The sequence below is a fragment of the Cetorhinus maximus genome, chromosome 20 (genome assembly GCF_964194155.1).
Source record: "Cetorhinus maximus chromosome 20, sCetMax3.hap1.1, whole genome shotgun sequence".
Lineage (NCBI taxonomy): Eukaryota > Metazoa > Chordata > Chondrichthyes > Lamniformes > Cetorhinidae > Cetorhinus > Cetorhinus maximus.
Window position 1 is genome coordinate 1,693,980 of NC_135898.1, and position 16,771 is coordinate 1,710,750.

Sequence of the window (16,771 nt, forward strand, 5' to 3'; positions counted from 1 at the left end):
AACAATGCAGCAGGCCAAGGACGGACATGTGGGCATGAGAGCAGGGTGGAGTGTTGAAATGGCAAGCGACAGGGAGGTCTGTGTCATGCTTGCGGACAGACTGAAGGTGTTCTGCAAAGCGGTCACCCAGTCTGCGTTTGGTCTCTCCAATGTAGAGGAAACCGCATTGGGAGCAGCGAATGCAGTAGACTAAATTGGGGGAAGTGCAAGTGAAATGCTGCTTCACTTGAAAGGAGTGTTTGGGCCCTTGGACGGTGAGGAGGGGGGAAGTAAAAGGGCAGGTGTTGCACCTTCTGCGTGGGCATGGGAAGGTGCCATGGGAGGGGGTTGAGGTGTAGGGGAGGATGGAGGAGTGGACCAGGGTGTCCCGGAGGGAACGATCCCTGCAGAATGCCGCCGGGAGGGGGGAGAAGGGAAGATGTGTTTGGTGGTGGCATCATGCTGGAGTTGGCGGAAATGGCGGAGGATGATCCTTTGAATGCGGAGGCTGGTGGGGTGATAAGTGAGGACAAGGGGGACCCTATCATGTTTCCAGGAGGGAGGAGAAGTCGTGAGGGCTGATGCGCGGGAGATGGGCCAGACACGGTTAAGGGTGGAAAACCTCGGTTAAAGAAGCAGGAGGACATGTCAGAGGAACTGTTTTTGAAGGTAGCGTCATCAGAACAGATGCGACGGAGGTGAAGGAACTGAGAGAATGGGATGGAGTCCTTACAGGAAGCGGGGTGTGAGGAGCTGTAGTCGAGGTAGCTGTGGGAGTCGGTGGGCTTGTAATGGATATTGGTGGACAGTCTATCATCAGAAATTGAGACAGAGAGGTCAAGGAAGGGAAGGGAAGTGTCAGAGATGGACCATGTGAAAATGATGGAGGGGTGGAAATTGGAAGCAAAATTAATAAATTTTTCCAGGTCCCAACGAGAGCATGAAGCAGCACCGAAGTAATCATCGATGTACCGGAGAAAGAGTTGTGGGAGGGGGCCGGAGTAGGACTGGAACAAGGAATGTTCCACATACCCCATAAGGAGACAGGCATAACTGGGGCCCTATTCAATATATAACTATTCAACCACGTTGGTATCACAACATTTAATCATCGTAACGCAACCCACCCGTCCCACTGGTTTCTGTTTGCTCAACTTACTTTGGAGATTCAGCCTGGAAATCAAACTTTGCACGGGCAGCCTTCATCTGTGGAAATAATAAGGACAAGTCAGGAGGAGAGAGGAATCTGCTCTGGGATCACAGTCCCGGCCTGGTTCCCAGTTCCCAACTGGACAGAACGGATTAAACCAAATTCAGCTGTGGAGGGGAAGGTCTGTCCCATCAAACACTCCCAGGACAGGTACAGCACGGGGTTAGATACAGAGTAAAGCTCCCTCTACACTGTCCCCATCAAACACTCCCAGGACAGGTACAGCACGGGGTTAGATACAGAATAAAGCTCCCTCTACACTGTCCCCATCAAACACTCCCAGGACAGGTACAGCACGGGGTTAGATACAGAGTAAAGCTCCCTCTACACTGTCCCCATCAAACACTCCCAGGGCAGGTACAGCACGGGGTTAGATACAGAGTAAAGCTCCCTCTACACTGTCCCCATCAAACACTCCCAGGACAGGTACAGAATGGGGTTAGATACAGAGTAAAGCTCCCTCTGCACTGTCCCCATCAAACACTCCCAGGGTAGGTACAGCACGGGGTTAGATACAGAGTAAAGCTCCCTCTGCACTGTCCCCATCAAACACTCCCAGGGCAGGTACAGCATGGGGTTAGATACAGAGTAAGGCTTCCTCTACACTGTCCCCATCAAACACTCCCAGGGCAGGTACAGCACGGGGTTAGATACAGAGTAAAGCTCCCTCTACACTGTCCCCATCAAACACTCCCAGGACAGGTACAGAACGGGGTTAGATACAGAGTAAAGCTCCCTCTGCACTGTCCCCATCAAACACACCCAGGGCAGGTACAGCACGGGGTTAGATACAGAGTAAAGCTCCCTCTGCACTGTCCCCATCAAACACTCCCAGGGCAGGTACAGCACGGGGTTAGATACAGAGTAAAGCTCCCTCTACACTGTCCCCATCAAACACTCCCAGGACAGGTACAGCACGGGGTTAGATACAGAGTAAAGCTCCCTCTACACCGTCCCCATCAAACACTCTCAGGACAGGTACAGCACGGGGTTAGAAACTGTGTAAATCTCCCCTTTTCTATTTTTACTTAGTTCTGTTGAAGAGTCATGCGGACTCGAAACGTTAACTGTGTTCCCTTCCACAGATGCTGCCAGACCTGCTGAGTTTTTCCAGGTGTTTTTGTTTCCCTCTACACTGTCCTACTCTTCTTTTAAACAGTACCTTGGGAGTTTTAACATTTACCTGAGAGGACAGACAGGCGTTTCACTTTAATCGGCGGAGAAGAAAAGAGTTGACGTTTCGAGTCCTCATGACCCTTCAACAGAACTGAGTAATATTAGGAGAGGGGTGAAATATAAGCTGGTTAAAGGTGGGGGGGAGGGTGGGGGGAGAGAAGTTGGGGGGTGGGGTGGTTGTAGGGACAAGCAAGCAGTGATAGGAGCAGATAATCAAAAGATGTCACAGACAAAGGAACAAAGAGGTGTTGAAGGTGGTGATATTATCTATACGAATATGCTAATTTAGAATGGATGGCAGGACACTCAAGGTACAGCTCTAGTGGGGCTGGGGTGGAAAGACTAACAAGGTATTAGTTGTAGACTTAAAAATAATGGAAATAGGTGGGAAAAGAAGAATCAATATACATTATTGAAAAAAAAAACAAAATAAAAGAGAGGGGGAAGAAACGGGGTGGGGATGGGGGGAGGGAGTTTAAGATCTAAAGTTGTTGAATTCAATATTCAGCCCGGAAGGCTGTAAAGTGCCTAGTCGGAAGATGAGGTGCTGTTCCTCCAGTTTGCGTTGGGCTTCACTGGAACATTGCAGCAGGCCAAGGACAGACATGTGGGCAAGAGAACAGGGTGGAGTGTTAAAATGGCAAGCGACAGGGAGGTTTGGGTCTTTCTTGCGGACAGACCACAGGTGTTCTGCAAAGCGGTCGCCCAATTTGCGTTTGGTCTCTCCAATGTAGAGGAGACCGCATTGGGAGCAACGAATGCAGTAGACTAAGTTAGGGGAAATGCAAGTGAAATGCTGCTTCACTTGAAAGGAATGTTTGGGCCCTTGGACGGTGAGGAGAGAGGAAGTGAAGGGGCAGGTGTTGCATCTTCTGCGTGGGCATGGGGAGGTGCCATAGGTGGGGGTTGAGGAGTAGGGGGTGATGGAGGAGTGGACCAGGGTGTCCCGGAGGGAACGATCCCTACGGAATGCCACCAGGGGGGGTGAAGGGAAGATGTGTTTGGTGGTGGCATCATGCTGGAGTTGGCGGAAATGGCGGAGGATGATCCTTTGAATGCGGAGGCTGGTGGGGTGATAAGTGAGGACAAGGGGGATTCTATCATGTTTCTGGGAGGGAGAAGAAGGCGTGAGGGCTGATGCGCGGGAGATGGGCCGGATACGGTTGAGGGCCCTGTCAACGACCGTGGGTGGAAAACCTCGATTAAGGAAGAAGGAGGACATGTCAGAGGAGCTGTTTTTGAAGGTAGCGTCATCAGAACAGATGCGACGGAGGCGAAGGAACTGAGAGAATGGGATGGAGTCCTTACAGGAAGCGGGGTGTGAGGAGCTGTAGTCGAGGTAGCTGTGGGAGTCGGTAGGCTTGTAATGGATATTGGTGGACAGTCTATCATCAGAAATTGAGACAGAGAGGTCAAGGAAGGGAAGAGAAGTGTCAGAGATGGACCATGTGAAAATGATGGAGGGGGTGGAGATTGGAAGTAAAATTAATAAATTTTTCCAGGTCCCGACGAGATCATGAAGCAGCACCGAAGTAATCATCGATGTACCAGAGAAAGAGTTGTGGGAGGGGGCCAGAGTAGGACTGGAACAAGGAATGTTCCACATACCCCATAAAGAGTCAGGCATAGCTGGGGCCCATACTGGTACATAGCCACACCTTTTATTTGGAGGAAGTGAGAGGAGTTAAAGGAGAAATTGTTCAGTGTGAGAACAAGTTCAGCCAGACGGAGGAGAGTAGTGGTGGATGGGGATTGTTCGGGCCTCTGTTCAAGGAAGAAGCTCAGACCATCCTGGTGGGGGATGGAGGTGTAGAGGGATTGGACATCCATGGTGAAGAGGAAGCGGTTGGGGCCAGGAAACTGGAAATTGTTGATGTGACGTAAGGTGTCAGAGGAATCACGGATGTAGGTGGGAAGGGACTGGACAAGGGGAGAGAGAAGGGAGTCAAAATAACGAGAAATGAGTTCCGTGGGGCAGGAACAGGCTGACACAATCGGTCTGCCAGGACAGTTCTGTTTGTGGATTTTGGGTAGGAGGTAGAAGCGGGCCGTCCAAGGTTGGGCGACTATCAGGTTGGAAGCTGTGGGAGGAAGATCTCCAGAGGAGATGAGGTCAGTGACAGTCCTGGAAACAATGGCTTGATGTTCTGTGGTGGGGTCATGGTCCAGGGAGAGGTAGGAGGAAGTGTCTGCGAGTTGACGCTCAGCCTCCGCGAGGTAGAGGTCAGTGCGCCAGACAACAACAGCACCACCCTTGTCAGCGGGTTTGATGACAATGTTGGGGTTGGACCTGAGAGAACGGAGTGCGGCAAGTTCAGAGAGAGACAGATTAGAATGGGTGAGAGGAGCAGAGAAATTGAGATGGCTAATGTCACGCCGACAGTTTTCAATGACAAGATCAAGAGAAGGTAAGAATCCAGAGGGTGGGGTCCAGGTGGAGGGAGAATATTGGAGGTTGGTAAAAGGATCCGTTGAACGGGGAGAGGACTCCTGCCCAAAGAAGTGAGCACGGAGACGAAGACGGCGGAAGAAGAGTTCAGCAACATGCCGAGCCCAAAATTCATTGAGATGAGGGCGTAAGGTTATGAAACTAAGTCCTTTGCTGAGCACTGAACGTTCAGCATCGGAGAGGGGAAGGTCAGGGGGTATAGTGAATACGCGGCTGGGGCTGGGATTGGAAGATGGGGTGGGGACGGAGGGACAAGCAGGGATGGAGGGTCCCAGATGGGTGTTGGTGTCGATGAGTTGTTGGAGCTTGCGTTCCTTAGCACTTGAGAGAAAGAGAAAAAGTTTCTTGTTGAGGCGTCGGATGAGACGAAGAATAAAATGAAACTGGGGGCACGCGCAGCTTTGAAAAAGGGTGCGGCGGTGCTGCTGGAGGGAGAGGTCGAGTGTGTTCATATGGCGGCGCATGGCACTGAGCGTGGATCTCAGAATGCGACGGGAACAGCAGTCCGAGAAACGTTTTATGTCCCGGAGATACCTGTAATCCTGGGTGGGTTCGAAACAAGAGGGATGGAATTTCAGTTGAAGTCCACATGGGGTAAGTCGGAGACGGAGACAGTCACTGAGAAAGGAAATATGGCTATGAAAGCGGGTTTTAGTAAACACCTTGTCAAACACCAGGAGAGAAATGGAAAGCAATGAAGGTGAACAGGGCAGAAGAGACAGGCGGAAATCCTGTCGGAGAGAAGAGCAATACTTCTTCAAGGAAGGCATTTCTATTCAGCCTGGTTTTCTGTGTGGTACATTCTGTATATCTGCAGGACACACACACCCACCCAGTTTAAAGGGAATGGTGTTGGTCAGGTTCTTTCCATGAACAGAATTGTTGAACCAGGGGCAGGTTCTGGGAAATTTCCCAGGCCAAACATTACCAGGATTTGTCTTCCTCATTTGCTGTGGCCAGACCTGAACTCAGGAGCAGAGAGTTGCTTGACCCACACCATCACCACTCATGGCTATACTCATCAGTCATGGGAGCCCAGGTACTATCAGTCAGGGAGGAATAGCGTGAAACACTGCACTAAATAACGACTGATCTGTCCCTTCTGCCCAGCCAGGAGTCCATGCTTACCTTTGTTGTTTCTGTGTTGTGTGACTGATCCGACACGCTGTCCTGTCTCCTGTCAGGTCTGCTCTCGTTATTCCCAGAGTTCCAAGGATCTAGAAATGAAAGAGAAAGGAAAGGTGTTGCATTTCATTAGCACCTTTCACAACCACAGGACGTCCTAAAGTGCTTTACAGCCAATGAAATGTGGTTTGAAGCATAGTCACTGTGGTGATGTATGAAGCATTGGTCCAGGTATTCCAGTTTCCAGACAGTTGGACCCCAGAGGTTCCCCGGGAGATACATTGCGGGACACCTTGGAAGTTCCAATGCAACGACTCAATGGGAATTGCATGGGAAGTTCCAAACTCCGCTGGGCAATCCCCCAGTGTGCGGAACCCTCCGGAAAAGTCCCCAACTCTGAGTGAGTCGAAGGCTTTGGAGGATTCCGATTTACTGACCCGGATAGTTATCCAGGGAAAAAAAATCTACTTCCTGGGAACGAAACAATTGACTCCCTGGCTCCCCGCTGACCACCACCGGCTCCCCGCTGACCACCACCGGCTCCCCGCTGACCACCACTGGCTCCATGCTGAGCACCACCGGCTCCCCACTGACCACCCTCGGCTCCCCACTGACCACCCCCGGCTCCCCATTGACAACCCCGGCTCCCCACTGACCACCCCCGGCTCCCCGCTGACCATCCCCGGCTCCCCGCTGACCACCCCCGGCTCCCCGCTGACCACCACTGGCTCCCCGCTGACCACCACTGGCTCCCCGCTGACCACCCCCGGCTCCCCGCTGACCACCCCCGGCTCCCCGCTGACCACCACCGGCTCCCCGCTGACCACCCCCGGCTCCCCGCTGACCACCCCCGGCTCCCCGCTGACCACCACCGGCTCCCCGCTGACCACCACCGGCTCCCCACTGACCATCCCCAGCTCCTCACTGACCACCCCCAGCTCCCCACTGACCACCCCCGGCTCCCCGTTGAGCCCCCATTGACTCCCGTCTGACACCCCACCGACATCCCACTGACCACCACCCCCGAATCCCCACTGACTCCCATGACCTTCTGACACCACCCCCCGCGACCCTCTGACTCCCTACTGACCTGCCAACTTCCCCTTGACCAAACCTGAACACCCTACCACCCCACATAGCTGGCACCCTACCGACCCGGTCACCTTGTCACATGGAACCCTACCCAGTTACCTCACTCATGCTCATTCACGAGCACACTGAAAAGCAACTTACATGTCCCAAGTCTTGTCAGTGTGTTAGTGAATGAAGACTCACCAAAATAAAAAGGGTTTTGTTTCACCCAATGATCCTGCACTAGAAAGAAGGACACTGAGAACTGGCACACTCCGAATTTCTGAAGGGGCCCAGGTTTGGAGATTCAAGCGAGAAATAGAGTTCCGGCTCTTTGTTAAAACATTGGAGCGCAGTGGTCTGTCTACTCAGCTGAAAGATGGCACCTGTGACAGTGCAGCACCCCCTCAGTGTGTGGGAATGTCAGCCTGGATGATGTGTTCCAGGGACCTGGATGGCCTCTTGGGTGGATGGAAGAGATCTCGTGGCATGATTTCAAAGAAAGGCGGGGAAATTCTTCCAGGTGTCCTAGGGCTAATATTTATCCTTCAACCAACATCACTAAAACCGATTATCTGGTCATTATCATATGCTGTTTGTGGGAGATTGCGTGTGCAAATTGGCTGCCGCATTTTCTACATTACAACAGTGACTACACTTCAGAAGTACTTCACTGGCTGGAAAGCACTTTGGGACATGCTGGGGTTGTGAAAGGCACAACAGAAATGCAAATCTTTCTGACCTCCTGAAGAAGATCCTGGATGATTTCTCCCGTTCACATCTCCATGGATGCTCCCGTTGCTGGGCACCTCGCTGCGTTGGCCGTTGGGTTGGAGATGGACAGGTGACCGGTCCCACCCAGGAGGCGAGTTCATCACACTGGAGAGAAAAACGTTTCACTTAAAATCAGGATTCACTCTGCGTACAGCCATCATCAAGTTTCAGCCCAGGAACCTTCTCTCCAAACAACGCCCAAAGACAGGCGTTGATTCATTGGACCTTCTCAAGCACTGAAAACTTGGGCAGAATGAAGAACTTTGCTCCCAATTCATTCCACAAATTATTTTCAGAAACTCAATGTAAAATGACTAAGTTTGTATTTGATACCAAACAGGGGCAATGGAATGAGAAGTGACACAATGACTTGGACAAAATGTTGAAACAGAACAATTTGTAATTAGAACAGGAAATGCTGGAAATACTCAGCAGCTCTTGCAACATCTGTGGAGAGAGAAAGTTATCATTTCAAGTTGAACTTCTTCAGAACAATGTGTGCTTGCTCAGATATCGCAGTGAATGTGCACATTGGCCTCACAATGAACCTCCAGATCCGGCGATGGTGTGGAGCCCAAGCCTATCCACATTGTCTCCAACTGTGCTCTCAAAGGCTTTACAGAAATTCATTGCTTCATGTTCACTTGGAGACTTTGTACCTCAGGCTGAAAGCCAATAGTGAACCAGCTCTTTCACTCAAGGGGCTGCTTTTAATAATGTTCTCGAACCCTTAAATCCCTCTGCTCCCACACAGCTCCCAGGCTGGACAGAAACAAGCCCATTATCAGCTGTTGCTGAACAGAGCTTATCCTTCAGAGCCGAACATTGTCAGGCCATTCTCTCACATAAAGAAGCGAAGAAACCTCAGCCATTTCTAGGACGTGTCCAGCATACTAATCAGCTTGTCCTGCATATTAATGAGCCTGTCTGCATTCCATTGCCTGACCTGCAAATTCCTGATTCTTTACACCAAGGAGATTTCCTCATTCCTGGATCTCACGAGGTCTCCTTTCTGCCCATTCTTCTCTCTCCCATTTTGGTTCCATGCTTCTCTCTCCCTCACTCTGCTTCTGGCTGACGCTCTCTTTCTCTCAGTCTCATTCTCTCAGCCCCTCACTCGACCTCTCTCACTCTCTCATGTCTACAATGAGTTTTTAGCATTCAGCACTGGTTCTGATCTTGTAAGGGTGCTGAATTTAAAATGGGATGAATTAGCAATCTAACCCAGGGAGGCACAGCAATGACAGTGATTGTGTTCCTGGATCATTAATGCGGAGGCCTGAACCATTCATCCAGAGGACAAAAGTTTAAGTCCCGCTGTGGGAGTTTGAGAATCAGTAAAACTCCAGCATTGTTGTAAAACCTAGCTGGCTCACTAATACGCTGTGGTCCTCGCCCCTGTCTTGTCTGGGCCTTTATGTGACTCCAGTCCCACACGAACATGGATGACACTTAGCTGCCCCTCTCAAATGGCCCAGCAAGACACTCAGTCATATCAAACTGATTGAGAAAGCTCAGAAGCACAATCTCAGGGCTTTACAGGATAGGGAATAAATGCTGGTCTTGCCAGTGATGCCACAAACCGAGAATTACATTGTACTTATCATAAATGGTCCCAGTTAACACAGACGCCTGGAAACAAGGTATCCAGGAACTTGGCGACATTTATTAATTACGTATAACTATGCACAGGATGGATAAGCATGAATCTCCTTCCAGAACCATATCTCTCTGAGTTCCAGTAACATGTGATCTGACATCACTGCTGATGTATGTTAGCTATCAGAGTTATAGCTATTAACCCTTTATACTACATTTTAAAGCACAGGAAGAGGCCATTCTGACCAACCAGTCCATGTCGGTGTTAATGCTCCATCTGAGCCTCTTCCCAACCCTCTTCATCTCACCTGATCAAACATTTCCTTCTATCCCTTTCTGCCTCATATGTTTATCCTTATTCCCCTGCAATGTATCGACACAATTCATTCCAACCACTCCCTGTGGTAGCGAGTTCCACGTTCTCACCGCTCTCTGTCAAATTCCCTCTTGGATTTATTCATTAGTATCTTAGGGCCTTTAGCTTAAGTCTCCCCTACAAGTGGAAACATCTCAACATCTGTTCTATCAAACCCTCTCAGAATTCTCTTTCTCAGAGAGAGAAACCTCAGCCTGTTCAGCCTTTCCCGATAGAAGCATCCACACACCATAGCCACTCACCATCCTGACTTGGAAATATATCGGCCGTCCCTTCACTGTCACTGGGTCAAAATCCTGGAGCTCCCTCCCTAACATCACTGTGGGTGTATCTACACCACATGGACTGCAGCGGTTCAAGAAGGCAGCTCACCACCACCTTCTCAAGGTAATGAGGGATAAACAACAAATACTGGCCCAGCCAGCAACACCCACATCCCTTGAAAGAAAAACCTTTCAATTCTGGTATCATCCATGTAAAGCTGAATGAATTTTTTTTAAAAAATCATTAAATAGTACTGCACAGCAGCAGCGACAGAGGTGATCACCCTTGGGGTTGGAGTGAACAAATAAGAAGTGGACTTTAGAATCAATGTCATTGAGGGTCAGGCTGAGATTTCAGCTTATTTCTGATGACATCTCCTTATGACAAGGTCACAGTGGAGTAGGGGAGGGGTGGTGCAACGAAGTTTCAGTTTAGGCCTCAGGACCTCAAAGCTGCCGCTCTCCCTCCAGGGCATACAGTACAGTTGGAGTCCAGACTCTACACTCTACAAATCACTGTATCTCTCCGCAAGGTTCAAGCAGTTGAATGTTAACACTGGCTCCTGGCCGGCCAAGAGGACCAGGTATCTGTGTCTATGAGGGAGCGCAAACTCCTCCTGATGCACTGGACATTGCCCCCTATTTGTTCCCACTTATGGCCAGTCTGTGCTGGCTCACTCTCGCATTCAACCATGCACCTTTATTTACATCTTCTATCATTATTCCCTCAGTGATCAACACATTGGCAACACAGCGACGATTCTCTGTCCAGAGCGAGCTGCAGACTTTGAAGTATTGCTGGCTTGACCAATGTCCCATTTGGCAGCAGGATTATGGATGTGCTGAACCCTTGTAGAGAGTTTCTGCAGGGCACATGCTTTTTAAATTGAGGGGAAGGGGTGGAATTGGGAAGTTAGGTGAACTTGAGAAAACCAAAGCTCATTTGCAAATTTTCAAACAACTCATTCGAAGGTCATAAATTATAAGAAATAGGAGCAAGAGTAGGCCACTCGGCCCCTCAATCCTCTTTCGCCATTCAATCAGATCATGGCTGATTGACTGTGGCCTTAACTCCACTTTCCTGCCTGCTCCCCATAAAGTTTGACTCCCTTGTCTATCAAAAACATGCCAACTCAGCCTTGAACATATTCAATGACCCAGCCTCCATCCCTCCCTGGGAATGAGGATTCCGAAGTGTAACAACTCTCTAAGGCAAAAATTCCTCCTAATCTCCATCTTAAATGGGAAACTTATTAAAACTGTGCCCCTTTGTTCTAGTCTCTCCCATAAGAAGAAGCATCATCCCAGCACCCACCCTATCAAGCCCCTTCAGAATCTTATGTTTTAATAAGGTCACCTCTCATTCTTCCAAAATCCAATGAGTATGGGGCCAACCTGCTCAACCTTCCCTCAAAAGACAACCCCTTCATCCCAGGAATCAGCCAAGCGAACCTTCTCTGAACTGCTTCCAAATCAAGTATATCCCCCACCCTCACTTCAAGTGAGTAGATCAAAACTGTGCACAGGAGTGCTCTCACTCAGGCCCTGTGTAACTGAAGCAACACTTCCCTACTTTGATATTCTGTTTCCCTTGCAACATTCCATTTCCCTTCTGAATCATTTACTGTACCTCCATGCTAACTTTTTGTCTATCATGAACAAGGACATCTGGATCTCTCTGTGTCGCAGCATTTTGCGGTCTCCCTCCATTTAAATAATATTCTGTTTTACTTTTCCAGGGTGGTACTGTTGTTGTCTGGTGCACTGACCTCTACCTCACAGAGGCCGAGCGTCAACTCGCAGACACTTCCTCCTACCTCCCCCTGGACCATGACCCCAACACTGAACATCAAGCCATTGTTTCAAGGACTGTCACTGACCTCATCTCCTCTGGAGATCTTCCTCCCACAGCTTCCAACCTGATAGTCGCCCAACCTCGGACGGCCTGCTTCTACCTCCTACCCAAAATCCACAAACAGAACTGTCCTGGCAGACCGATCGTGTCAGCCTGTTCCTGCCCCTAGGAACTCATTTCTTGCTATCTTGACTCCATTCTCTCTCCCCTTGTCCAGTCCCTTCCCACCTATATCCGTGATTCCTCTGACACCTTATATCACATCAACAATTTCCAGTTCCCTGGCCCGAACCGCCCCCTCTTCACGATGGACGTCCAATCCCTCTACACCTCCATCCCCCACCAGGATGGTCTGAGGGCCCTTAGCTTCTTACTTGAACAGAGGCCCGAACAATCCCCATCCACCACTACTCTCCTCCGTCTGGCTGAACTTGTTCTCACACTGAACAATTTCTCCTTTAACTCCTCTCACTTCCTCCAAATAAAAGGTGTGGCTATGGGTACCCGCATGGGCCCCAGCTATGCCTGTCTCTTTATGGGGTATGTGGAACATTCCTTGTTCCAGTCCTACTCCGGCCCCCTCCCACAACTCTTTCTCCGGTACATCGATGATTACTTCGGTGCTGCTTTATGCTCTTGTCGGGACCTGGAAAATTTATTAATTTTACTTCCAATTTCCACCCCTCCATTATTTTCACATGGTCCATCTCCGACACTTCCCTTCCCTTCCTTGACCTCTCTGTCTCAATTTCTGGTGATAGACTGACCACCAATATCCATTACAAGCCTACCGACTCCCACAGCTACCTCGACTACAGCTCCTCACACCCCGCTTCCTGTAAGGACTCCATCCGTTTCTCTCAGTTCCTTCGCCTCCGTCGCATCTGTTCTGATGATGCCACTTTCTAAAACAGTTCCTCTGACATGTCTTCCTTCTTCTTAAACCGAGGTTTTCCACCCACGGTGGTTGACAGGGCCCACAACCGTGTCTTACCTATCTCCCGCGCATCCGCCCTCACACCTTCCTCTCCCTCCCAGAAACATGATAGGGACCCCATGTCCTCACTTATTACCCCGCCACATTCTGATATACCCCACACCCCTCACTGAAACACGCGGTTATACCCCACACCCCTCACTGAAACACGCTGATATACCCCACACCCCTCACTGTAACACTCTGATATACCCCACACCCCTCACTGTAGCACTCTGATATACCCCAGACCCCTCACTGTAACACTCTGATATATCCCACACCCCTCACTGTAACACTCTGATATACCCCACACCCCTCACTGTAGCACTCTGATATACCCCAGACCCCTCACTGTAACACTCTGATATACCCCAGACCCCTCACTGTAACATTCTGATATATCCCACACCCCTCACTGTAACACTCTGATATACCCCAGACCCCTCACTGTAACACTCTGATATACCCCAGACCCCTCACTGTAACACTCAGATATACCCCAGACCCCTCACTGTAACATTCTGATATATCCCACACCCCTCACTGTAACACTCTGATATAGCCCACACCCCTCACTGTAACAGTCTGATATACCCCACACCCCTCACTGTAACAGTCTGATATACCCCACACCCCTCACTGTAACACTCTGATATAGCCCACACCCCTCACTGTAACACTCTGATATATCCCACACCCCTCACTGTAACACTCTGATATACCCCACAACCCTCACTGTAACAGTCTGATATACCCCACACCCCTCACTGTAACACTCTGAAATACCCCACACCCCGCACTGTAACACGCGGATATACCCCAGAACCCTCACTGTAACACTCTGATATACCCCACAATGCTCACTGAAACACTCTGATATATCCCACACCCCTCACTGTAACACTCTGATATATCCCACACCCCTCACTCTAACACTCTGATATACCCCACACCCCTCACTGTAACACTCTGATATATCCCACACCCCTCAGTGTAACACTCTGATATACCCCACACCCCTCACTGAAACACTCTGATATATCCCACACCCCTCACTGTAACACTCTGATATACCCTACACCCCTCAGTGTAACACTCTGATATATCCCACAACCCTCACTGTAACACTCTGATTTACACCACACCCCTCACTGTAACACTCTGATATACCCCGCACCTCTCACTGAAACACTCTGATATATCCCACAATCCTCACTAACACACTGATAAACCCCACACCCCCTCACTGTAACACTTTGATATACCCCACACCCCTCACTGTAACACGCTGATATATCCCATACCCCTCAGTGAAACACTCTGATATACCCCACATCCCTCACAGTAACACTCTGATATAAACCACATCCTTCACTGTAACACTCGGATATACCCACACCCCTCACTGTAACACACTGATATACACCACACCCCTCACTGTAGCACTCTGATATACCCAACACCCCTCACTGAAACACTCTGATATACCCCACACCCCTCACTGTAGCACTCTGATATATCCCACACCCCTCACTGTAACACTCTGATATACCCCACACCCCTCACTGTAACACACTGATATACCCCACACCCCTCACTGTAACACTCTGAAATACCCCACACCCCTCACTCTAACACTCTGATATATCCCACACCCCTCACTGTAACACTCTGATATACCCCACACCCCTCACTGTAACACACTGATATACCCCACACCCCTCACTGTAACACTCTGAAATACCCAACACCCCTCACTGTAACACTCGGATATACCCCAGAACCCTCACTGTAACAGTCTGATATATCCCACACCCCTCACTGTAACACTGATATACCCCACACCCCTCACTGTAACACTCTGATATATCCCACACCGCTCACTGTAACACTCTGAAATACCCCACACCCCTCACTGTAACACTCTGATATACCCCACAACCCTCACTGTAACACTCTGATATAACCCACACCTCTCACTGTAACACTCTGATATACACCACACTCCTCACTGTAACACTCTGATAAACCCTACACCCCTCAGTGTAACACTCTGATGTATCTCCCACCACTCACTGTAACACTCTGATATACCCCACATCCCTCACTGACACACGCGGTTATACCCAACACCCCTCACTGAAACACGCGGATATACCCCACACCCCTCACTGAAACACTCTGATATACCCCACACTCCTCACTGTAACACTCAGATATACACCACACCCCTCACTGTAACACTCTGATATACCCCACGGCGCTCACTGAAACACTCTGATATACCCTACACCACTCACTGTAACACTCTGATATATGCCACACCCCTCACTGTAACACTCTGATATACCCCACACCCCTCACTGTAACACTCTGCTTTACCCCACACCCCTCACTGAAACACTCTGATATACCCCACACCACTCACTGTAACACTCTGATATACCCCACACCCCTCACTGTAACACTCGGATATATCCCACAACCCTCACTGAAACACTCGGATATACCCCACAACCCTCACTGTAACACTCTGATATATCCCACACCCCTCACTGTAACACTCTGATATATCGCACACCCCTCAATGTAAAACTCTGATATACCCCACACCCCTCACTGTAACACACTGATATATCCCACACCCCTCACTGTAACACTCTGATATATCCCACAATCGTCACTAACACACTGATAAACCCCACACCCCTCACTGTAACACTCTGATATACACCACACTCCTCACTGTAACACTCTGATATACCCTACACCCCTCAGTGTAACACTCTGATATATCCCACACCCCTCACTGTAACACTCTGATATACCCCACATCCCTCACTGAAACACGCGGTTATACCCCACACCCCTCACTGAAACACGCGGATATACCCCACACCCCTCACTGAAACACTCTGATATACCCCACACTCCTCACTGTAACACTCAGATATACACCACACCCCTCACTATAACACACTGATATACACCACACCCGTCACTGTAGCACTCTGATATACCCCACACCCCTCACTGTAACACTCTGATATATCCCACACCTATCACTGTAACACTCTGATGTATCCCACACCCCTCACTGTAACATTCTGATATATCCCACAACCCTCACTAACACACTGATAAACGCCAAACGCCTCACTGTAACACTTTGATATACCCCACACCCCTCACTGAAACACTCTGAAATACGCCACACCACTCACTGTAACACTCGGATATACCCCACACCCCTCACTGTACCACCCTGATATACCCCACACCCCTCACTGTAACACTCGTATATACCCCACAACCCTCACTGTAACACTCTGATATACCCCACATCCCTCACAGTAACACTCTGATATAACCCATACCTCTCACTGAAACACTCTGACATATCCCACACCCCTCACTGTAACACTCTGATAAACCCCACACCCATCACTGTAACACTCTGATATATCCCACACCCCTCACTGAAACATGCGGTTATACACCACACCCCTCACTGTAACACTCGAATATAGCCCACACCCCTCACTGTAACACTCTGATATAACCCACACCCCTCACTGTAACACTCTGATATACCCAACACGGCTCACTGTAACACTCTGATATACCCTACACCCCTCACTGTAACACTCTGATATACCCCACACCCCTCACAGAAACACTCAGATATACCCCACACCCCTCACAGAAACACTCAGATATACCCCACACCGCTCACTGTAACACTCTGATATATCCCACACCCCTCACTGAAACATGCGGTTATACACCACACCCCTCACTGTAACACTCGAATATAGCCCACACCCCTCACTGTAACACTCTGATATAACCCACACCCCTCACTGTAACACTCTGATATACCCAACACGCCTCACTGTAACACTCTGATGTATC

General features: G+C 49.6%; 1 protein-coding gene across 1 annotated transcript in view; it reads right to left on the reverse strand.

Moving 5' to 3' along the window:
* The window catches only part of LOC144694785 (uncharacterized), a 99,324-nt gene that overhangs the window by 14,279 nt on the left and 68,274 nt on the right, over positions 1–16,771 (reverse strand). The window contains exons 13-15 of the mRNA XM_078565374.1: positions 7,753–7,889; positions 5,943–6,031; positions 1,139–1,185 (exon numbers count right to left, since the gene is read on the reverse strand). Coding sequence (XP_078421500.1) covers positions 1,139–1,185; positions 5,943–6,031; positions 7,753–7,889 — 273 coding nt within the window. The remainder of the gene's footprint in view (positions 1–1,138; positions 1,186–5,942; positions 6,032–7,752; positions 7,890–16,771) is intronic.